We start from the raw sequence: 25,488 nt of genomic DNA, 5'->3' as shown, positions 1-25,488 counted from the left end.
AAAATAAGCTCAAAATGGATTAAAGACCTAAATGTAAGGCCAGAAACTATCAAACTCTTAGAGGAAAACATAGGTAGAACACTCTGACATAAATCACAGCAAGATCTTTTTTGACCCACCTCCTAGAGAAATGGAAATAAAAACAAAAATAAATGGGACCTAATGAAACGTCAAAGCTTTTGCACAGCAAAGGAAACCATAAACAAGACCAAAAGACAACCTTCAGAATGGGAGAAAATATTTGCAAATGAAGCAACTGACAAAGAATTAATCTCCAAAATTTATAAGTAGCTCATGCAGCTCAATAACAAAAAAACAAACAACCCAATCCAGAAATGGGCAGAAGACCTAAATAGACATTTCTCCAAAGAAGATATACAGACTGCCAACAAACACATGAAAGAATGCTCAACATCACTAATCATTAGAGAAATGCAAATCAAAACTACAATGAGATATCATCTGACACCAGTCACAGTGGCCATCATCAAAAAATCTAGAAACAATAAATGCTGGAGAGGGTGTGGAGAAAAGGGAACCCTCTTAGACTGCTGGTGGGAATGTGAATTGGTACAGCCACTATGGAGAACAGTATGGAGGTTCCTTAAAAAACTACAAATAGAACTACCATATGACCCAGCAATCCCACTACTGGGCATATACCCTGAGAAAACCATAATTCAAAAAGAGTCATGTACCAAAATGTTCATTGCAGCTCTATTTACAATAGCCCGGAGATGGAAACAACCTAAGTGTCCATCATCGGATGAATGGATAAAGAAGATGTGGCACATATATACAATGGAATATTACTCAGTCATAAAAGGAAACAAAATTGAGCTATTTGTAATGAGGTGGATGGACCTAGAGTCTGTCATACAGAGTGAAGTAAGTCAGAATGAGAAAGACAAATACCATATGCTAACACATATATATGGAATTTAAGGGGAAAAAAATGTCATGAAGAATCTAGGGGTAAGACAGGAATAAAGACAAAGACCTCCTAGAGAATGGACTTGAGGATATGGGGAGGGGGAAGGGTAAGCTGTGAGAAAGCGAGAGAGTGGCATGGACATATGTACAGTACCAAACGTAAGGTAGATAGCTAGTGGGAAGCAGCCACATAGCACAGGGAGATCAGCTTGGTGCTTTGTGACCACCTAGAGGGGTGGGATAGGGAGGGTGGGAGGGAGACGCAAGAGGGAAGAGATATGGGAACATATATATATGTATAACTGATTCACTTTGTCATAAAGCAGAAACTGTCACACCATTGTAAAGCAATTATACTCCAATAAAGATGTAAGAAAAAACAATATTTGATTTCCCACTAGTTTCCTTTGCAAACTGCACACAGTTACTGGTTATGAACTGTATTGGGTGTGATTGGGAAGGGCCAAGAATGGAAAGTGGTTTCTTCCTTCAAAGAAAATAAATACGTCTGGGAGAAAGACACAGGTGTGGAAAATAGCCACAGCATAAAATCTAGAGAACAATTAATTCCAAGACAATGTTTAAGCACTTACGTGTTTATGTGAGGAGATAGCTGGATGACCTAGTGTGGAACAGTTCTGAGAACAAAGGTTTGGTAAGAGAACATGTATTTGACATGATAGGCAACAGAAAGTAATTGTAGTTTCTAGACTCAAAAAAGAAGCATAACGAGAAATTCACGTGGAATAATGATGTGAGAAGACACAAGGCATGGATTTCACTTCTGAAGCTACTGCAGAGCATAAGCATAACTGTGGATGTAACAGAAGAATTGTAGTCAGGGACTGGCAGTCCTTGATGAGTGAGTGCCAGGGGTAGAGCTGGTAACAGGAGGAGACAAAATACTGTACCTGAAATAACTTGAGATTTCTCATCTGGGTTAGTACTGACACCTGGAGAAACTGAGCTAGGATGGCTGAGTTTGTTGGCAGCTTGTATGGTGGAGAGTGTTTGTAATTGAACCAGTGGGTTTAAGTCCCAGTCAACCATTTCCTAAGAATGTATGTAAACTGGGCTTCAGTTTCCTCATTTTTAAAAGGAACAAACAATACCTACATTATAAGATTGTTGCAAAAGATAGAAAGAAATAGAGAATATGGCACATGTGTTGTTTGTTAGTCTCATTCAGTTTTTCATGTTAAGCTAGTTTACGTGCACATGTTTCCCTTGTTGTCAGCTGCAGAGAATGGTGGAGTTAGAGCCAGGGATGCTTCCCAGATGTTCTAAAGGCAGAGAGATGTTTCTGAAAATTTTACATGTAAGTCGCACTAGCAGATTTTCAGAAGGACTAGAAATAGTTTTGCAGATGGCCTACAAACCAACTTTTGTCATCAGTAATAAAAATGCAAGATTATAGGATGCACTCACGTACTAAATTTCCATTTGTGAGAACTCTTCCTGGGATTATGCGTTCTAAAGAGGAAGAGAGCTAGAGAATGCTCAGATATATTTAATTCCTAGCATTTCTGAAAGAGAAACATTTAAGCTTTCCTTTTCTGAGAGAAGGAATGCTGTGAGTCAGTGGGAGGCTTATTATTAACATGTTGTAAAATCTTAGAAATATGGTAGATTATGACTTTCGAGGTGCAAAGCGGGTGTTTTTCCTACTATTCAGTTGTAAATACACAGGCTAATTTTCTGTAAATGAAACAGTTTGTCTATCTGTGGATAAGACAGCTAGGAAGGCACCAAAGTGTGTTCAAAGTGATGGTTGCGTGAGGTTTAGGAAGTTTTGCTGCCCTTTCAAACCTCATTCATTCAACATCATCATCCAACAACCAGAAAAAGAAATCTCAAGCTAAGGTGCAAGATAATTGCTAACAAGCAAGATAAATAATAAAGTCGTAGAAATAGTTAATTGTCACCAGAGATAGGGAAAAAAAATCGAAGAGTTATAGCAAAAAATATTGAGAAAAGTCTGCACAGAAAATTAAATTAGTGGAAGAAGAAGATCAAAACTAAAGGTCCGTAGGGGTACTTCAGATGCCGCAGGATACTGAGCGTAGTAATGGGCTCGAGGAGAGTGGCCACTCCAGGCTGATGCTGTGAAGCGAGAGGTTCAGGAATGTTTGTATGGCACTTCTCCAAGGGCAGGAAATGGGAGCTGATGGATCCGAGGTCTGATGGCCCTGGGGCCAACTTCTGTAAGCCTTTGAGGGCTTCAGGGCTGACTTTCACATCAGTCTGTGCTCAAGACTATAGTTGGTCTGCTCAACACATTCATTCATTCATTCATTCATTCATTTATGGCTACGTTGGGTCTTTGTTGCTGCGCGCGGGCTTGCTCAAAGCTGCGGCGGGCGGGGGCTACTCTTCATTGTGGTGTGCGGGCTTCTCATTGCAGTGGCTTCTCTTGTTGCGGAGCACGGGCTCTAGGCACGCGGGCTTCAGTAGTTGTGGCACATGGACTCAGTAGTTGTGGCTCGTGGGCTCTGGAGCGCAGGCTCAGTAGTTGTGGCACACGGGCTTAGTTGCTCCGCGGCATGTGGGATCTTCCCGGACCAGGGCTCGAACCCGTGTCCCCTGCATTGGCAGGGGGATTCTTAACCACTGCGCCCCCAGGGAAGTCCTGCTCAGCACATTTAAAAAGAGGAAGCTAGGATTTGGGTACCTGGATGTTATTGCCATTTTTCAAAAAATTTTTTTAATAAATTTATTTATTTTTGTCTGTGTTGGGTCTTCGTTTCTGTGCGAGGGCTTTCTCTAGTTGTGGTAAGCGGGGGCCACTCTTCATCGTGGTGCGCAGGCCTCTCACTGTCGTGGCCTCTTGTTGCGGAGCACAGGCTCCAGACGTGCAGGCTTAGTAGTTGTGGCTCACGGGCCCAGTTGCTCCGCGGCATGTGGGATCCTCCCGGACCAGGGCTCGAACCCATGTCCCCTGCTTTGGCAGGTGGATTCTTAACCACTGCGCCACCAGGGAAGTTTTGCTCAGCACCTTTAAAAAGAGGAAGCTGGGATTTGGGTACCTGGATGTTATTGCCATTTTTCAAATTTTTATTTGCAATATGCGTTGAGTGAGAAAAACACATAAATGATATGTGAGGTCCACAGATGTTGTACAAAGATAGAACATTGTTCGTTAGAAACTAGAGAGGAAAATCTAAGCTATACAAAGCCTGTAGCAGAGAAGCTGCTTCGACCCTTTGAAACATGTCTCAAAATAATAAGCTATATCAGAACAGCTCATGTAAGTTTTATAAGAATTTTTTAGTGTGAAAAAGGGAAGAAAAATTAGAAAATTAAGCCCAGTGAAAGATTTTGATTATGTAGAAATCTGGAAACTCTTGGGAAAAAATAGACTAAGATAGCTCAAGCAGTTCTGCACCAGTGGGATATACCATCCTGGTGGTACTGATTGTTTATCACCCTGTGGAATGTGTTGAGTGTCGTGAAAAGATGCCTCATTTACCTGTAACTAGCTTTGGTAAAGGTAGGATTGTTCACTGTTTAATGTTTAAGTGGTAAGAAAGAGCGGCATGCTTATGATGTAGTGTGGTATAGAAGCCAGGGATGTAAACATTTTACTGTGCCCAGGGCAGCCCTCACAGCAAAGGCCAAAGGTCAGTATTGCCAAGGTTTAGAAACCCTGATCTGATACACAGAATAAAAGAGTAAGGCATCTGTATCTCTTTGTGTTTCTCAGTTATCTGTGATTTTCAAATGACCTGCAGTAAAGAACAGTATTTTTAATTTCCAATCCTTTGTGGACCTATAACTTTTGTAAAATGCAATGAAAATTTCATGGCAGTGTCAAATTGCTGTAATAATTACTGAATACTTTCAATTTCTGTACTCCTCATGGATGAAAAGCAAAGTGTTTACAGATCAGCACCAATCTGGACATTTTAAGTAACACTACTTTGGAGCTTTTGTCTCTGAATATTCTGTAATAAACTGGTGTAATTTTTGAAATTAAAAGAGGTTTAAAAAAGTTTTGTGTAGTATTTATGACAGTTTGGCAACAGGAACTGCTTGATGGAAAACAAATGTGAAATTTGTTGAAACTTCTACAGTTAACAATCTCTGTTTTGGTTTTTATATCACCATATCTAGAGAACATGTGTAAGTTTAGGGCAAAGGTGTTTGGTCATTTGCCAGCGCTTGGCCACCCCATCATCCCAGACCCCAGGCTGATAGCCTCAGCACTGCTTCTGTGGACCCCTGAGACAGCCTCAGTCTTTCTTAATGCCATACTGATGGAAGCCACTACCATTTTAAGGGCGTCAGTATCAGATATGAAACCTACTTATCATCCTGAATTAAGTTCAGAAGGCCTTTTGAGTATAATACCTTGATTGTCTTTAACCTTTTATTTTCTTTCTGATTTTTTTTTTACAGCCTTTCTGATTTATCAACGTTATTACAAATCTCAAATCAAAGATTTTTCATGTGCTGGTCTCATCTCATGTGTACTATTCAAAATCTTAATCATGGTAAAAGAAATTCATATGTTCACTGTATTTTATTACCATAGTTGCTGTGACAAAAATATATCTTTAGCTGAAACAGAAATTATAGTAAAAACAACCATTGGTCTAGGGAAGACAGAAAAATCAAGCGACCGTAAAGGTATACCTAGGTTCATGTTTGTCAGAAGTAAAGTCTTTGAGGAGCTGTGATTCATTTGTCTATAGCTTCTTAGTTTCTTTTATTCATTCGTTTCACAAATATTTATTAACCACCATCTACATGTCCATCAGGCGCTATTCTCGATGACTGAGATCCATCAGAAGAAAACAGGCAAAACTTTCTGCCCCTGTCTGGAACTTGCATGGAATTTTTTCTTAGCAACTTAAACACTCATAAAGGTCTCTAGTTTTAACAGCACAGAAATAGAATGTCGCATGGGTTTCCCTTACGTCAGCATTGATATTATCAGCTGTGAAGTTAAACAGTAATGTTGCAGTAAGTGTGTACAAGGTAAGAATCACAAAATCAGTCTGTCTTTCTAGACTGTGCATCCTCTTTCTTTAAAGCTGGGATCTCTACTACCTCGTAGGCGTATAGCCAGTATAAAATGTGAAAAAGAATGCAAAAACATGGTGAAAAATGTAAATTGTTATATATAATCAGACTTTTTTTTTTTTAATCAGAAACCCTAATGATGAAAAATATAGATCTATCCGGATTGGAAACACAACTTTTTCTACTAGACTCTTGCCTGTCAGAGGAGCTGTTGAATGTTTATTTGAAATGGGCTTTGAAGAGGTAAGTATGTTCACGGTTTCTTCTCCACAGTTCATGTACAGAGCATTCATTATAATGTTGATAGATAATTTCTAATAAGAATATTTTTATTGATTGATTCATTTTGGAAAACTGTGGAACTAGTCATTTCTTCACTTACTCTACATTGAAAAGTCACAGTCCATATGCTTTAAATTCACAGTAAAATATAACAACTCTCCCACAGGGAGAATTCTTACAATCTCAGTCCTTTAGAATAGGGAGGTCAGGCATGCAACCCAAGGACTAAATTGTGGTTCTCTTTAGACTTTTAGCAAAAACCTGCTATGTGAGCAAACATGAATTGCTGATGGGGGTCCAACCACCTGTCTCCAGTAAGAAATGAGAAGAGTAAAAACAGAAAAGTTGAGTTTAGTTGCCACGCATAAGGGTTCCCTTCTGTGACAGGAGAAAAGAATCTCAGTGGGGTTTTTTTGTTTTTAGGTCAAAAGAAAAGCTTGGTGTTTCCATGTTGTGGAATCTTGTGGCATAGTTTAATTTTATGACACAATGAAAGTAGCTTTCAAGATGATAAGTTTTCTTTATGCATATATGCTTAACCATTTCTAGTTTATGGAATACTGAGAGAAGTCCAGCCAGGTTCTAGAGGCCAAGCAGTCAGTAGCAGTCAACTGGCAAGACTGTAGCAGCTGTTAAGGAGATACGCTGAGTTGCTCTGGGATGTACTTTCCTCCCCGCCTCTCTGCTTCCCTCCCCGATTCTGTTTCAGGCCTTGGGAATATAGTGGTGAACTAGTTAGATAAGAGCTCCCATCTCACATGGGGCTTGCATTCCTGTAGGTTAGACAGACAGTAGGTGTGAAAGCAAAGATGAGCACAAAGAAGAAAATAAGGCATGGAAAGAACATCATAAGCAACTGTAGTGATGGGCAGCTGTGTAAGGACGAGCGCTCAGGGGAGGCCCCTGAGGAGATCATGTTTGAGCTGGGACCTGAGTGATGAGAAGTGATTCAAATACCTGACGCCCTCAGGTGAGCGTTTTTCAGGCACAAAGAGCCACACGTGTGGAGGATCTCTAGCAGGAGTAGCCTTGGCACAGAAAGTGGCCACAGAGGCAGGCCTGGGGTTTGGGGAACTGCGGTAAAGATTGGACTTCATGACCAGTGGGATGGGAAGCCATTGAAAGGTTTTAAGCAGGGAAGAGTATTTTTGAAGATTGCTCTGGCTGTTGGAAAGAGAATATCCTGGATGTTCTGGATGGGGGCAAGGGGTAAAGCAGGGAGGCCAGTTGTAAAGCTTGTCACGTTAGTCTCAATGAGAAATGGTAGTGGTTTGTCTAGATTCCATGAGGGCAGGCTTTGTGTCTGTGTTGCTCCCCGTGTGCTGGCTGCTGGGAAAGGAGCAGAGCAGGTGGGCACCCAGTAAATATTTGTGGAAGTAAAGACCGACGGCAGTGGAGATGGGGGAGTAGTGGGATCCAGGATTTCTTTTTGAAGCAGTCTGTGGGACTTGCTGATGAACTAGATGTGGAATGTAAGGGAAAGGAAGGAATCAGGGTGACGTCTGGGTTTTGGTTTGAGCAACTGAGTGGATGGGAGTACTATTCATCGAGGTTGAAAAATCTTGGAGAGTAGCAGGTATCAGGGGAGAAAAAACGACCCGTCTTTTGGATAATTATAACTGATATACTGTTAAATATTCAAGTAGAGGTGTCAAGGAGAGAGTTGGATATATGAGTCTTTGATGATTCAAAAGGAGAGGCCAGGGTGGAGGTATAAATTATGGTGTCATCTGCTTGTAGTTGCGCACAGACATCTGAACCTAAAGAATTTAAAACTATAGATGGGGAAAGTTGAGAACATTGATGAATTTGTTCAAGGAAATGCAGATTTTTGAGAGTCAAATGACAGGAAAATTAAGTAAATGACAACTGGAGACTGTTGAAGTGTTTCAGTTTCTCATTGTTTCTCATTGTTGAAGTGTCACAGATTCGGTGGAATCATATTTATCTTTCATTCAGCAAATACTTGAGTGCCAGGAGGGATGACCAACCGCTCTAGTTTGCCAGGGACTGTCCTGGTTTTAGCAGTGAAAGTCCAGCCCCGCAGAAAACCCCTCAGTCCCAGGCAAACTTGTAAGTTGGTCACGCCAGTGCCAGGTAACAAGCCAGATTGAGACTTGCAGTAGTATTTGATGCAAGTAGAGTCACAATTTCAGAAACGATGATCATGCTTTAAGACTAATTTATACTTAGAGTTTCTGGCTGGCTTTGGACTTCACACGGTAGGAAGTAAATGTTTTATCAGTGTTAGCCAACGGAGTTGAAACTGAACTCTACCACCAGAAAGAAACTTGGTGGGCTTTGAGATGAAGTAGGAATCCAAGACCTATCCTGAAATTTTCAGTTACACATTAAAATCCTGGACACCTTTGTGCCCACTTGTCCCTGAGGCTGCATTCTTGTTTATGAAAATTCTGAGGAGGAGGTTGAGAAAGATTGGGATTCAAATGGTCGTGTGACCCGTCAGGCTGGCTTAGTGGAGTAGTTCTTGCTGGGAGCTGCCCCCACCCTCGGGGAGGATGGGGCATCGAGGACCATAGTTTTGGTTGTCTTGGTGACTGGAAGATGTCACCAGCATTTAGCGAGCAGGGACGGGGTTGACTCACATCTGGCAGTGAGAACTGTCTCACCAAGAATGCGTTGAGAAACATAGATTTTGTTAAATACTAGAATCCTCGTTGGTTTCTTAAAGTGTTATTGGCTCTAGTGCATTAAGCCTGTAGTTTTGTCCTTTTATGAAAATACAGTGCTGTCGATTAAACTTTTTCGTACAGACACTTCAGTCATAATCATACATTCTTTTAGGACTGGTCCTGAAAAGATGGAAGGGAAGGGAGCAGCCTCTGTCTCACCGGGGCCCTCTCTGGGGTGTGGACCAGACAGACCCACGTGGCTGTCAGGCTCTCCTGCCTCCGGCCACGGTGTCGTGTACCTTCCTCAGTGCCACTCCATTCAGAGTGTGAGATCAGAGGCCTCCATGCTTGGTTTTAACCCAGGAGTCTGGTTTCTCTTCCCAGAGCTCATCGTAGATAGGAAGTGGTTCCTTTCTCCTGTTGGAAAATTCACTGTTCCAATTTGTGCCAATCATCGTGTATGTAATCATCACAACTGTAGAAATGCTTTTTGCTCAACTCTTCAAGCTATTTGTACAGGCTTGTGGGTTTTGATCTCTGTTCAGTCTCAGGTGGAATCAGTTATAGCATAGCGATTAAGATCATGCAGTTTGAATCCTTGCTCTGACGGTTGGTAGCGTCAGGCAGATAGGTTATTTAACTTCTCTGAGCCTTCATATTTCCATATGAAAAGCGGGGATAAACCCAATACCTACCTTTCAAGGTGGTTGTTAAGAATTCTTCAGATAATGTGGGTAAAGTGCTTTTTAGCACAGTACCTAGAAACACATAAATGCAGTAAATGGTAGTAGTCTTTTTTACAGCTGTTTTGGGTAATACATGGAGATTGCTGGCCTCTTCCAGCTTTTTCAAAAGGATTCACGTGGAATTGATTTTCATGTCGTGATGGAGTAATGTCTTGGTCCGTTGATTCCTGTAGATCTGCCATCACCAGGGAAATAAGGTCATTCTCAGTTGTGGAGTTGAATTTAAATGCTCACAATCTACAGGTTGGCCCACTGCATATTGTAACAACTGTGTTATCTCATTTGCAGTTGGTGGAATTACTGTTTTAGCATTGTTGCTTCTCAACCCTTAAACCTTGATGGAATATATTTTCATTTCACTTTTTTGTTTTGTAATTTACTATTTTACATTGTGAGCTTTGTTGTAATGTTTACTGTACCTCAGAGCGCTCTGATTATATTATGTGGATTCATTAAATGAATCACTTCTTAAAGAATCAGATTTTTATTGTTTGATGGTCTGTTTTTGTTTGGACCACCTTTGTATTACTAAATAGCAATAGTTTTTCCATAGTTTTGAATTGACCCTCAGGATGTAATTTTTGTTATCTTGGAAGAATTAGTGAACTCCATACACAGACTTCTAGTCATGTAGCTATTCTTAAAGACTTGAGTTTAGAAGATTCAAAGGTTGTTATTATAACTTCTTACTGGTTTTATGTGACCAGTGATCATTTTGAATGGCTGTATCTATAGTATCATTATTTCATAGGGAATTTCATGGAGAATAGTTGTATCATATACTATTGCAGAGGAGATAGGAATGTTCATTTTTGCATCTCTTAGGAGGCTTTCTGACTCATTACAGTGTTTCTAAAAGGTAAAGTATTTTTCTGAAGGTCTTTTGAACGAATAAAACAGGCTAAACATTTTATGCTAACAAGGAGACATATTTTCTTAATTTTCTAGTATACCTTTGCCTGTATTTTTTTAAAAAGTGCCAAAATGGTAAGAAAAGAGAAAGATTGTTAAAATATGATGTGTTCTGTAGTATTGGCTCCATTTTATATATACTGTGTACGAATGACTGTCAGTATAAAGCAAAGGTTCAAATTTTCCCTAATTTTGTAAATTCCAGGGAGAAACCCATCTTATCTTTCCTAAAAAAGCTTCAGTGGAGCAGCTGCAAAAAATTCGTGACCTGATTGCCATAGAGAGAAGTAGCAGATTGGATGGATCAGATAAGAGCCACAAAGCAGAATTATCTCAGCAACTTGCAGCCAGCACCCAGCTTCCTACAACACAGCCTTCCAGTCCTAATGGGTTAACCCAGCATCCAGGGAACAGTGAAGGGCAGTCATCAAATCCACCGTCCGCTCCAATGGTAATGTTAGAATTAAACCTTCCTTGACTGCTCCTTTCAAAGTGTTGATATAGCAAAAGCTTTAAAATAGGACTTATTCCAGAATTTATGTCTCAGTCATTCTTGGTTCTTATAGTTCTAATACATTCAGATTTCCTGAGCTCTTTTAAACAATTGTCAGATCTGTAACAAAAGTGGGGAAATGGCTGTCTTTTATTTGGACTTTTAAATGTTAACTTGTGACTTACTGTTTCTGAGGCAGCCAGGGTTTTATTTAATTTATCGTTTGTAAATGTACCTGTTGCTGTGGCACTTAAACCAGTTGCACAGATTAGCGTATGTCTTTAACCTAGAAAAAGTAAAGGACTTGCTAGACAGATGTGTGGCCATCAAGTTAGATTTCCTCTATTGCTTTGACACTTCTGATGTAATACCTGCTGCTGTCTACCATGGAATTATTCATTCCAACAACGTACCATTATCAGCACCTCAATTCCATAAAAAATGGGCTGCTTTAGGCTTAAGGTAAATAATCATTAATTTACTGATAGTGGTGCTAGCATATACATATATACTTCTGAAGAACTGAAGTCAAATTACTGATGTCTAACAGGCATTCTCGGTATACTTAAATGACCTTATTTAATAGGAAATTATCCTGTTTACTAAAAAATCCCTTTTAATAAAGGTCCTTAAGCATTTTACTTCTAAATTTTCACTGTCAGAAAAATTTTCATGGCTTTTCTATAGTAATTTTATCAGTAGGCAGCTTAGACTCATGTCCTCTTTTAATTTTGGTGAAACACCTGGTCGCTCTCCTCCATACACTGGAACTCTACATCTAGAGTCAGTTGTTAAATCTACCCTTAATTTTCTCCAGCTGAATAATTGGAGAGCCTTTAACCTAACCTCCCTGGTAGTCAGATGATGGGCAGTCATTCCTTAGTGTAGGCTGGGAATACCCTAAGCTTGTCTTTAAAAAATAAAGAATTGAAGGTGCTAGGGGCTGGCAGGGGAAGAGAGAGTGTCTGTCCTTTTGAATAATAATTCTTATTTATTTATTTATTTATTCATTCATTCATTTATTTATTGGCTGCGTTGGGTCTTCATTGCTGCATGTGGGCTTTCTCTAGTTGTGGAGAACGGGGGCTACTCTTCCTTGCAATGCAGAGGCTTCTCGTTGTGGAGCACGGGCTGTAGGTGCACGGGCTTCAGTAGTTGTGGCACGTGGGCTTAAGTAGTTGTGGCACGTGGGCTTCAGTAGTTGTGGCTCACGGGCTCTAGAGCGCAGGCTCAGTAGTTGTGGCGCACGGGCTTAGTTGCTCTGAGGCATGTGGGATCTTCCCAGACCAGGGCTCGAACCCGTGTCCCCTGCATTGGCAGGCGGATTCTTAACCACTGTGCTACCAGGGAAGCCCCTGAATAATAATTCCTGATGAGTGGTTTCCCAGATTTTTGTGGAGGGTTAACTCTTCTAAAACATATTCTTTTGTGCCTCAGTTGACTTAGGTTAATGTTTAAGTCTTTAAAATATTTCTCCTCTCATTAGCTTCAGAGCTAATGTTTGTTTATACTAATAAACACAGCTATTGTTTATGAATGCTTCCAAGAAACCGTTACTGGATACTATTGGATCAACTAGTAATGATATTAAGTGGCCGTGGGCATCAGATAAGAGCATATGTGAAAGCTTAATAAACTGTAAAGGACTTAAAGGTTTGCTCTTGGTAACAGTAATTCTTTCTGTAAAGTATCTCAGCTGCTTCATTCAGAACAAAGTTACCACAGAGTAACAGAAAAGTGGGACTACTTAACTCTATTGGGACAGAATAGTAACCCTAGCCAGTCCAGTCCTTAGGACACTGATTTCCACTCTTTTTTGATTGTACATCTTACCAGTGATAAAATGTTGAATGCATAACCCAATAAGTGTCTATTTACTTATGAGTTACATACTTCTATGGGTATGTGTTAACGTACCTTATACAGGACTCATGTACAGGATTAAAGCATGCCATTACACCTCTGGGTAACAGGTCTTCATCAGTTTTGCAGTTAAGGCTGGTACAGGGGCTTCCCTGGTGGCGCAGTGGTTAAGAATCGCCTGCCAATGCAGGGGACACGGATTCGAGCCCTGGTCCGGGAAGATCCCACATGCCATGGAGCACCTAAGCCCGCGCGCCACAACTACTGAGCCTGCGCTCTGGAGCCCACGAGCCACAACTACTGAGCCTGCGATCCACAACTACAGAAGCCCGCATGTCACAGCTACTGAAGCCCATGCGCCTAGAGCCCGTGCTCCGCAACAAGAGAAGCCACCACAATGAACCCGTGTCCCCTGCATTGGCAGGCGGATTCTTAACCACTACACCACCAGGGAAGCCCCTCGGTTATAGTTTGAGGTCTTTAATCACTTACCAGAAAGGGCCTGGATACTACACTAAAAACAAATTGTCATCCTACTGTCAAAACGAATTTAGAGTTTAGAAGAAAACAAACTTTTGCAAACACATATGCTCTTAGAAGCCTACTGTATATTAACTCTTAACTTCTTGAGTCCCTGGGACAAAGTATCTTTTTCTTAAGGGAGTTGGGAGAAATTAGAATGAATCTTGTTTTTTATAGCCAACTCCTGGTTCCATGGATCACTGAAGTACACATTTTTAAAAAGTATTTTGTTATTTAAGCTTTTATCACCATTAATTGCTGTATTACAGGGTTTGACAATTATCTTCTCCTCCCTTTCTCATTTTGAATGGGGATATTGAGAATTAAAATGGACCAAGTAAAGCAGCAGGAGAGAGATTAACAATGCATGTAACTGCATATAAACTAGACAAATCCTGAGCACTGTTGAGTGTCACACCTAATATATTTCTTTGGTTGAAACTGTATCAAGTAAAATTTGGAAATATAAGACAAGGTGATAGTCATTGATGTTGAAGTTGCCAGTAAGTTTTTCCCTTAAGATATAAAGTACTGGAATATACCCGTGCTCAATAAACGGTGATGTAGTTAGAAATTTACTTTGCTGCTTTTTCTGGATATTTTATGTAAATGAATGATACACTACATAGTCTTTTGCTTCTGGCTTCTTTTACTTTGTATGTTTTTGAGGTTTATCCATATTGCAGGATGTATTAGTATTTTTTTCCTTTTTATTGCTGAATAGCATTACATGGCGGACATTTGGGTTTGCCATGTTTGCTTGTTATGGACAATGCTGCTATGAATGTCCACGTACCAGGCTTTGTGTGGGCAGATGTTTTCATTTCTCTTGGGTAGATTCCTAGAAGTGGAACCACTGGGTTGTATGACAAGTTTATGTTTATTGCTTTAAGAAATTGCAAACTGTTTTCCAGAGCTGTTGCACCTTTTTACATTCTAACCAGCAGAGTGTGAAGGTTCCGATTTCTCAGTATTCTCATTGATAATTGTTAATGTCTTTTTTATTATAGCCATTTTAGTCGATGTTAAGTAGTATCTCATTGTGGCTTTAATTTGTATTTTCCTAATGACCAAACTGATTTCTTAAACTTGCTGGTTATACATGCTGAGCATTTAGTGTTCTTATATGAAATAACTTCCTGATAACCCTTTATATATTTTTATGCCCTTTGCCTTCCAAAAGCAGGTTCAAAACAGCAAAGACAGTTTTTCAGAGACTGAGCCTCAGAGTGTTAGAAGCATTGTTTCCAATTTTGCAACTTTTTCTAGGTTGAAAGCATGTGACTCTTGAAGTATGATTTGCTTAAAATAAGTCGTTGGCAGTTATTGCACAGTCTAACGTATGCTTTTATTTGATATGTGACTGCTTTTAGAATGTGTATGAAGTTGTTGAGGACTTTGCATCAACACTTTTATGACTCTAGAAATTATTGCCCATTGTGTATATGACTATATATGTATCTGTTTAAAAGAATTATCATTTGAGATTATATTAGTGAAATTATAAAAATAATATTAGATAATGATAAATAACAAAATTAGTTGATTTTTTTAAATGAAGATTTTTTTTTTATTGTTTTAAATTTAACTTTTATTTTATATTGGAGTATAGTTGATTTACAGTGTTGTGTTAGCTTCGGGTGTGTAGTGAAGTGGTTCGGTTATACGTATACATGTATCAATTCTTTTTTAGGTTCTTTTCCCATATAGGTTATTATAGAACATTGAGTAGAGTTCCCTGTACTATATAGTAGGTCCTTGTTGATTACCTGTTTTATATATAGTAGTGTGCATATGTTAATCCCAAACTCCTAATTTATCCCTCTCCTAGACCTTTCCCCTTTGGTAACCATGTTTGTTTTTGAAGTCTGTGAGTCTGTTTCTGTTTTGTAAATAAGTTCATTTGTATCATCTTTTTAGATTCCACATAGAAGTGATATCATATGATATTTGTCTTTCTCTGTCTGACTTACTTGATCCTCTCTAGGTCCATCCATGTTGCTGCAAATGGCATTATTTCATTCTTTATTGTGTCTGAGTGGTATTCCAGTGTGTGTGTGTGTGTGTGTGTGTGTATACACATCACATCTTTATTCATTCATCTGTTGATAGATATATTGGTTGTTTCCATGTCCTGGGAATTGTAAACAGTGCTGCAATAAACATTGGGGTGCATGTATCTTTTCGAGTTATGGTTCTCTCTGGATATATGCCTAGGATGTGGGATTGCTGGGTCATATGTTAGTTCTATTTTTAGTTTTTTAAGGAACACTCCATACTGTTCTCCATAGTAACTGTACCAATTTACATTCCCACCAACAGTGTAGGAGGGTTATCTTTTCTCCACACCCTCTCCAGCATTTATTGTTTGTAGACTTTTTGATGATGGCCATTCTGACCGGTGTGAGATGATACCTCGTTGTAGTTTTGATTTGCATTCCTCTAATAATTAGTGATGTTGAGGATCTTTCCATGTGCTTTTTGGCCATCTGTATGTCTTCTTTAGAGAACTGTCTATTTAGGGCTTCTGCACATTTTTTGATTGTGGTGGGTTTTTTCTTTTTGACATTGAGCTGCATGAGCTATTTGTGTATTGTGGAGACTAATCCTTTGTCAGCTGCTTCATTTGCAAATATTTTCTCCCATTCTGTGGGTTGTCTTTTAATTTTGTTTATGGTTTCCTTTGCTGTGCAAAAGCTTTTAAGTTTAATTAGGTCCCATTTGTTTATTTTCTTTTTATTTTCGTTACTCTAGGAGACAGATCCAAAAAGATATTTCTGCAATTTATATCAGACAACGTTCTGCCTATGTTTTCCTCACGAGTTTTATAGTATCCGGTCTTACATTTAGGCCTTCAATCCATTTTAACATTACTTTTGTGTATGATGTTAAAGAATGTTGTAATTTCATTCTTTTACATGTAGCTGTCCAGTTTTCCCAGCACAGCTTGTTGAAGAGGCTGTCTTTTCTCCATTGTATATTCTTGCCTCCATTGTCATAGATTAATTGACCATAGTTGCATGGGTTTATTTCTGGGCTTTCTATCCTGTTCCGTTGATCTATATTTCTGTTTTTGTGCCAGTACTATACTGTTTTGATGACTGGAGCTTTGTAGTATAGTCTGAAGTTAGGGAGCCTGATTCCTCCAGCTCTGTTTTTCTTTCTCAGGATTGTTTTGGCTATTCGGGGTCTTTGTGTCTCCATACAAATTTTCAGATTTTTTTTGTTCTAGTTCTATGAAAACTGCCATTGATAGTATGATAGGGATTACATTGAATCTATAGATTGCCTTGGTTAGTATAGTCACTTTGACAATATTGACTTTTCCAATCCAAGAACATAGTATATCTTTCCATCTGTTTGTGTCATCTTCAACTTCTTTCATCAGTATCTTATAGTTTTCTGAGTACAGGTCTTTTGCCTCCTTAGGTAAGTTTATTCCTAGGTTATTTTATTTTTTTTTTGATGTGATGGTATATGGGATTGTTTGTTTAATTGCTCTTTCTGATCTTTCACTGTTAGTGTATAGAAACAACAGATTTCTGTGTATTAACTTTGTATCGTGCAACTTTACTGAATTAATTGATGAGCTCTAGTAGTTTTCTGGTGGCATCTTTAGGATTTTCTATGTATACAATCTTGTCATCTTCAAACAGTGACAGTTTTACTTCTTCTTTTCCAATTTGGATTCCTTTTATTTCTTTTTTTTCTCTGATTGCTGTGGCTAGGACTTCCAAAACTATGTTAAATAACAGTGGCAAGAGTGGACATCCTTGTCTCGTTCCTGATCTTAGAGTAAATGCTTTCAGCCTTTCACCGTTGAGTATGATGTTAGCTGTAGGTTTGTCATATATGGCCTTTATTATGTTGAGGTAGTTTCCCTCTGTGCCCACTTTGTGGAGAGTTTTTATCATAAATAGGTGTTGAATTTTGTCAAAAGCTTTTTCTGCATCTATTGAGATGATCATATGGATTTTATTCTTCAATTTGTTGATATGGTGTATCACACTGATTGGTTTGCAGCTATTGAAGAATCCTTGCACTCCTGGGATAAATCACACTTGATCATGGTGTATGCTTCTTTCAATGTGTTGTTGGATTTGGTTTGCTAGCATTTTGTTAAGAATTTTTGCACCTATGTTCATTAGAGATGCTGGCCTGTAATTTAATTTTTCTGGTGGTGTCTTTGTCTGGTTTGGGTATCAGGGTGATGGTGGCCTCATAGAATGAGTTTGGGAGTGTTCCTTCCTCTGCAATGTTTTGGAATAGTTTCAGAAGGACAGGTGTTAACTCTTCTCTAAATGTTTGATAGAGTTCGCCTGTGAAGCCATCTGGTACTGGACTTTTGTTTGTTGGAAGATTTTTAATCACAGTTTCAATTTCAGTGCTTGTGATTGGTCTGTTCATATTTTCTATTTCTTCCTGGTTCACTCTTGGAAGATTGTTCCTGTCTAAGAATTTGTCCATTTCTTCTAGGTTGTTCATTTTATTGGCATAGAGTTGCTTGTAGTAGTCTCTTATGATCCTTTGTATTTCTGTGGTGTCAGTTGTAACTTCTTTTTCATTTCTAATTTTGTTGATTGAGCCCTTTCCCTTTTTTTCTTTCACGAGTCTGGCTAAAGGTTTATCGATTCTGTTTATCTTTTCAAAGAACCAGCTGTTACTTTCATTGACATTTTATGTTGTTTTCTTCATCTCTATTTCATTAATTTCTTCTCTGAACTTTATGATTTCTTTTCTTCTACTAACTTTGGGTTTTGTTTGTTCTTCTTTCTCTAGTTGCTTTAGGTGTAAGGTTAGGTTGTTTCTTTGAGATTTTTCTTGTTTCCTGAGGTAAGATTGTATTACTGTAAACTTCCCTCTTAGAACTGCTTTTGCCAGGTCCCATAGGTTTTGAATTGTTGTGTTTCATTTTCATTTGTCTCTAGTTATTTTTCGATTTCTTCTTTGATTTCTTCATTGATCCATTGGTTGTTTAGTAACATATTGTTTAGCTTCCATGTGTATGTGTTTTTTTAGTTTTTTTCTCGTAGTTGATTTCTAATCTCATAGTGTTGTGGTCGGAAAAGATGCTTGATACGATTTCAGTTTTCTTAAATTTGCCGAGGTGTGCTTTGTGACCCAGCATGTGATCTGTCCTGGAGAATGTTCCATGTGCATTTGAGAAGAATGTGTATTCTGCTGCTTTTGAATGGAATGCTCTATAAGTATCAATTAAGTCCCTTGGTCTAATGTGACATTTAAGGCCTGTGTTTCCTTATTTTCTGTCTGGATGGTCTGTCCATTGCTGTAAGAGGGGTGTTAAAACCCCCACTATTATTGTGTTACTGTTGATTTCTCCTTTTATGGCTGTTAGGATTTGCCTTATGTATTGAGGTGCTCCTGTGTTGGGTGCATATATATTTACTTGATCATTATGTAGTGTCCTTCCTTATCTCTTGTAACACTCTTTATTTTAAAGTCTATTTTGTCTTATATGAGTATTGCTACTCCAGCTTTCTTTTGATTTCCATTTGCATGGAATATCTTTTTCCATCCCCTCACTTTGTCTGTATGTGTCCTTAGATCTGAAGTTGGGTCTCTTGTAGACAGCATATATATGGGTTTTGTTTTTGTATCCATTCAGCCAGTCTGTTTTTTGGTTGGAGCATTTAATGCATTTACATTTAAGGTAATTATCAGTATGTATGTTCTTATTGCCATCTTGTTAATTGTTTTGGATTTGTTTTTGTAGGTTTTTTTCCTTCCCTTCCTCTCTTGTGATTTGATGCCTGTCATTAGTGTTGTTTGGATTGCTTTTTCTTTTTTGTGTGTGTATCTGTTGTAGGTTTTTAGTTTGCTGTTACCATGAGGTTTTGATATAGCAATCTGTATACAAACACGATTGTTTTAAGTCGCTGGTCTTTTAATTTCCAATGCACTTCCAATATCCTGCATGTGTACTCTCCTCTTCTCACAATTGCTGGGTTTGATATCATATTTGTGTGTGGATGATTTCCTACCTTTACTCTATGTTTGCCTTTAATGGTGAGCTTTTCCATATGTAATTTTCTTGATTCTAGTTGTGGTCTTGTCTTTTCTGCCTAGAGTAGTTTTTTAAAGATTTTTTGTGAAGCTCTTTTGGTGGTGCTGAATTCTCTTAGCTTTTGCTTTCTTCATCGAATCTAAATGAGAGGCTTGATGGGTAGAGCATTCTTGGTTGTAGGTTTTTCCCTTTCCTCACTTTAAATATATCATGCCACTCCCTTCTGGCCTGCAGAGTTTCTGCTGAAAAAAATCAGCTGATAACTTTAAGGGGATTCCCTTGTATGTTATTTGTTGCTTTTTCCTTGTTGCTTATAATATTTTTTCTTTGTCTTTAATTTTTGTAAGTTTGATTAATATGTGTTTCGGTGTGTTCCTCCTTGAGTTTATCCTGTATGGGACTCTCTGCACTTCCTGGACTTGAGTGAGTGTTTCCTTTCTCACGTTAGGGAAGTTTTCCACTATAATCTCTTCAAATATTTTCTCGGGGTCTTTCTCTCTCTCTTCTTCTGGGACCACTATAATGCGAATGTTGCTGTGTTTAATGTTGTCCCAGAGGTCTCCAAGACTGTCTTCATTTCTTTCCATTCTCTTTTCTTTATTCTGTTCCACAGCAGTGATTTCCACCAATTTGTCTTCCATCTAACTTGTTCGTTCTTTTGCCTCATTTATTCTGCTATTGATTCCTTTTAGTGTATTTTTCACTTCAGTTATTGTATTATTCATCTCTGTTCTTTAAATCTTCTAGCTCTTTGTTAAATATTTCTTGTATCGTCTCAGTCTGTGCCTCCATTCTTTTTCCAAGATCTTGGGTCATCTTTACCATTACTCTGAATTCTTTTTCAGGCAGATTGCGTATTTCCACCTCACTTAGTTGTTCTCCTGGTGTTTTATCTTGTTCATTCATCTGAAACATATTTCTCTGCCGTTTCATTTTGTCTAACTTGCTGTGTTTGTGGTCTCTGTTTCTCAGGCTGCAGGACTGTAATTCTTGGTTGTGGTGTCTGCCCCCTGGTGGTCCAGGTTGGTCCAGGGGCTTGTGCAGGCTTTCTGGTGGGAGGGACTGGTGCCTGGCCACTGGTGGGTGGAGCTGGGTCTTGTCCCTCTGATGGGCAGGGCCATGTCAAGGGGTGTGTTTAGAGGTGTCTGTGTGCTCAGGACGTCTTTAGGCAGCCTGTCTGCTCATGGGTAGGGCTGTGTTCCCACCCTGTTGGTTGCTTTGACTTAGGTGTCCCAGCACTGGAGCCTACATGAGCCACAGCCGACCCCCGCCTCCCCAGGAGACCCTCCTAGACCCACAGGTAGGTCTGGCCCAGGCTGATATGATGTCACTGCTTTGCCCTGGGTCCCAGCACATGTGAAGCCTTGTGTGCGCCCTCCAAGAGCAGATTCTCTGTTTCCCCCAGTCCTGTGGAGCTCCTGCGCTCAAGCCCTGCTGGCCTTCAAAGCCAAAGGCTCTGGGGGCTCCTCCTTCTGATGTGAGACCCCCAGGCTGGGGAGCCTGACATGGAGCTCAGAAGTCTCACTCCTGTGGGAGAACATCTGCAAAATAATTATTTTCCAGTTTGTGGGTTGCCCACCTGGTGGGTTTGGGATTCGATTACACAGCGAAAGCGCCCCTCCTACCGTCTCACTGTGACTTCTTCTTTGTCTTTGGGTGTAGAATATCTTTTTTGGTAGGTTCCAGTCTTTTTCATCCATGGTTGTTCAGCACTTAGTTGTTATTTTGCTGTTTTCCTGAGAGGAGATGAGCTCAGGTCCCTCTGCTCCACCATCTTGTCTCCTCTCTGTTCTGTTTATAATTTTAAATTGACACCAATTCTGCTTATTGTATGCAAAGCCCTTCTCTAGTCTCCACATCAAAGTCAAATTTGTTCCATCTTGAAGATGTTAAAGAGTTAAGTCAGAATTGCAGAACCTTCAAATGCAGACTTAAAACGGTAGGAGCCCAGCATGAAGAGCACTCGGGTTCAGCCTCCTGGCCGCCCTGGTGTCTTCTTCCCCTGGCTGTGCACCTCTGAGTTAGTCGATTTTTAAACTATTTAAATCTCATAAGACAACTTCTTAGTCTGGATCTATATGCAAACTTTGTAAGAGGAGAAATCTCCTCCTCGTCTCCCTTGGACACAAGATTTAAATGTTCAATTTCTTGTTCGTGAACCATTCTTAAAAGTAACATATATTTACATACTTTCAACAGGCAATTATGACACATATTTACATTGGCATTCTTAATATCCTTTAGAAATGATGATGTGGTATATTTTGACATGAAGACAACTATTATGTGGTGAAAAAAAGGTAAACTAAGAATTCCAAAATTAAACAACATATGTTGTGTGTTTGTGTGTATTTCCATTTTTCTTATTAAAAACACACATACATAAATATGTTCATTTTTAAAAGGTCTGGAAAGCTGTACACTGATATCTTAGCTATAATTTTCTCTGAGTGGTGAAATTATAGTGATTTCACATTATTTATACCATTCAGTATTTCCTGAAAACTTGCTGCAACATTTATTACTGTTACAAATAGAATAAAGCGGTTTTTGTAAGAAATGTTTATTGAAGTCACAAGTTGATTAAAACTGTCGTTAAAAATTTATTAAACATAACTTTTATGTTAAGAAAACAGGTTCTAAATTTAAAAGCCATTGAAGCAAAGGGTTGTAAAAAGGTAGAAAGAGGGCTGGTGGGCTTGAGAAGCCTTGTCCTTTACTAAAGAAGTAAATTTGCTGATCCAAATTCCACTGCTTCTATCACTGCTTCTGTTTTGTGTGATTTGACAAAAATACACATTGTACTTATTTTCTTATAAAGAGTCTTAAATATCTCACATTAGAAACCAAATAATTGGAATCCAGGTATGATTAGTGAAGAAAAAAATCTTTTTTGCTCTAAAACAGATTTCACGTTTTAAACTCCCATTTGTATTCCAAATAACTTTTAACTCTTAAGCAATGAACTGTTGCCTCATCTACATGGTTACCCAGCTGCTATAATGGCCATGCAATCAGCAAACTTCTGTTTTTATGAATTAGTTTTTTTGGCACTGTGCTAATGAGTATTTAAAGAAATAAGGCAAAGAAAATAAACTTTATTCTTCAAGATTGTTTGAGTGCCATTAAAAACCACAGTGGGGGCTTCCCTGGTGGCGCAGTGGTTGGGAGTCCGCCTGCCGACACAGGGGACACGGGTTCGCGCCCCGGTCCAGGAGGATTCCACATGCCGCGGAGCGGCTGGGCCCGTGAGCCATGGCTGCTGAGCCTGCGCGTCCGGAGCCTGTGCTCTGCAATGGGAGAGGCCCGTGTACCGCAAAAAAAAAAAAAAAAAAACCACAGTGAAGGTGGTAATTTCCAGAGTGAAAAATGAAAATAAAAATTCTTTGGATGAGTTCTTACCCTCTCAGTAAATGAAAATCTGTGTGTAAAAATAAATAAATAAATAAATAAATAACAACCGTAAGGGTCTCCTCTTTATAGGAATTCTTTCAGGTAAAAATGGAGACATCCCTGTTTGCTTGTTTGTTTGTTTCTGTGTCAATTCTGGTAAAAAGCACACTCCTTCCTGCTGTGGATGCCCTGGGTTTCCCACCTTCAGGTCTGCCCCATCTCTTCTGTCATCTGTTAGTAGAGTAAATGTGTCTGCACCTACTAAAGGCCAGCCCGTCCTCTGTACCTGTGTTCCTCTCCTCTGTTCACCGTGGGATGGCAGGTGGACTGCGCAGTCTTGACCTGCCCCTTTTCTTGGAGATTCTTCTCAGTGGCATTGAAACCTTGCTTTAGGCCAGTTTTCATCTAAGCTTGGACCATTGGCATCAGAATAACCTGGACACGCAGATTCCCGGACAAACCCCAGACAGGCTGAGCCAGAAAGAGAGGGGGGAGCTTGGAAACCTGCATTCTTCCCAAGCAGATTAACGTTTATGAACCTCTCATGTAGCTCTTAGAAACAAGCCGTCACACAAGTATCCCTGGATCGTGCATTCCTGTATTTCTCACTTCCTCTTCACAGCAACTTTCAGGGAGAATCCCCAGTACGCATCCCTGCATCTGTACTCCTCATGTACTTGTCTTGCAGGTCTCCTCATTCTAACATGTGCCCCGTCAGTAAAACATTTCTGAGCATGTCCTCTCAATGTGTATTTATTTGTTTATAAATTATATACATATACTAGTATGTCAGTGTACTCGATACATTATAGAACAATGTAAAGAGGAGCTAGAAAATAAGTAACATTTTTAATTTAAAAAATGTATTAACACTATATCATTTCAAGAACGTAGACATGACTTATTTTAAATACTCTTGATCATTTTGTTTGTCAGATCTCAGTAGATTGTGATTTTTTTTTTTTGGCATTAAAATATTGCTGTTGAAGGGGCTCATACTAAAATAATAGATGGGTTAGCCCTGCCATTTTCTTCTTGTAACACTCCACATGTGCTTACATTGTAAGTATTAGCCTCAGTGCCTAGAGGTCTTTGAAATCTTTTTTAAGCCAGGTTGAGGGTTAAATTAGTTAAAACCGCATAGTATAATCTGTAAATCCGCTGAACCAGGCACATTTGAACTGCAGAAGTTTGTAGCATCATGGGAGCAGAAGTAGGAATGAGCCGTGCCACTGTGAACCCCTCCACTTTGTGGGACTTTCTTCCCTCAGGATGGCTTCTGTAGCCTGGGAGGAAGCCACCATTGATCCAAATATTAAATATTATAATAAATTGCTTTACTTTTTGGACAAAAAAATAATATAAATAGAAGTTGTAATATTTTCTGTCCCTATCCCAGTGGACCACTTTGTACAGCTCCTTTGGGGCACCTGGCCCACTTCAGGACACCACTTATACCACTGAGTCTCTTAAAACTTGTTTTCCTTATTAACACTGTTACAAAACTTATTACTAAGATCATCAGTGATCTCCACGCTGCTAAATTTAATGGACTTTTTTCAGTTCATTTTTATTTGACCGTTCGTAGTTTTTAGCTCAGTTGACCATTTCCTGGTGTTTCTCCTATTATAAGTGGTTCAACCATTGACCCAGTTGCTCATATGTGAATCATTCCCAAATATTTTTCTACTTTCCTAACTGCCCCCTGACCCCACGGTTCAGTCACTAGGATTTGTTGATTCTACTTCCTACATGTTTTTCGTATCCATTCGCTATTCTACCACCTCTGTCCCCACGCTGGTTTAAGCCTCCGCTCCCTCAGAGTTCGGCAGTGGTCCCCCAGTGAGTCTTCTGAGGCCTGCTTTCTCCCCCCTACAGCTGGTGTCAGACTCAGAAAACACAAATCTGATCATTTTACTCCCTTGCTTAGGTTTCTTTAATAGCTTCCCATTACAGTGGAAAGAGACAGGGAAAATCTAGATGCTTCCCCAGCCCAACTTCTTGCTCAGCTGTCTCGCACCATCATTTCCCCTGGGTGCTCTGTGCTCCAGACACACTGACTTTCTCTCTGATCCTTCACAGCATGTTAAGTGTATCCCCCTGCGCAGACTCCCCGGCTACCTACACGTTGCTCCCTGTGACAGGAATGGTCTTCTCCCTTCCCTGGTTACCAGCTGCTTCTCATCCTTCATATTTTACTGCAAATATCATTTCTCCAGGGAATTCTAGTTGTACAGTTACACTGTCCTCTGTGTTTGCTTTATAACTCTTACCGTACATATGAATAAACTGTCTAACCATTATATCCCCCGTACCTAACAGGTAATAAAGGCTCCTTAAATATTTGAGTAAATTAGCATCATTGTAGCAATATTTGTTTCTGTATCCACAGACTCCCTACTCTGTGAGGATAATGTCCTTGTCTGGTTTGGTCTCCATTATTTTTCCATCATCTAACACATATGCACACACATTTACACACAAACATTTGTCGACTTCATGTGAAGATTCTCTTGTTTCTTGTTTAATGCCTTCCCCTTCAGACTGTAAAGTGATGATGTCTGTTTTGTGCACCCATGCCCAGTGCTTGATACAGTGCCTGACATTACAGTAAGTATTTGGTAATGGTTTTTATTTTTTAAATTAATCTATCTCTGCCTT

General features: G+C 39.4%; 1 protein-coding gene across 3 annotated transcripts in view; it reads left to right on the top strand.

The window, feature by feature from the left end:
- NGLY1 (N-glycanase 1) overlaps positions 1–25,488 on the top strand; it is a 62,819-nt gene that overhangs the window by 8,733 nt on the left and 28,598 nt on the right. For all 3 annotated transcript variants that reach the window (XM_030876303.3, XM_060298665.2, XM_030876301.3), the window contains exons 2-3: positions 6,087–6,201; positions 10,737–10,982. In XM_030876303.3, coding sequence (XP_030732163.1) covers positions 6,087–6,201; positions 10,737–10,982 — 361 coding nt within the window. The remainder of the gene's footprint in view (positions 1–6,086; positions 6,202–10,736; positions 10,983–25,488) is intronic.

Source organism: Globicephala melas, chromosome 4 (assembly GCF_963455315.2).
Source record: "Globicephala melas chromosome 4, mGloMel1.2, whole genome shotgun sequence".
Lineage (NCBI taxonomy): Eukaryota > Metazoa > Chordata > Mammalia > Artiodactyla > Delphinidae > Globicephala > Globicephala melas.
The sequence above is the reverse complement of the archived record's forward strand: the minus strand, read 5'-3'. Positions and strand labels throughout refer to the sequence as shown.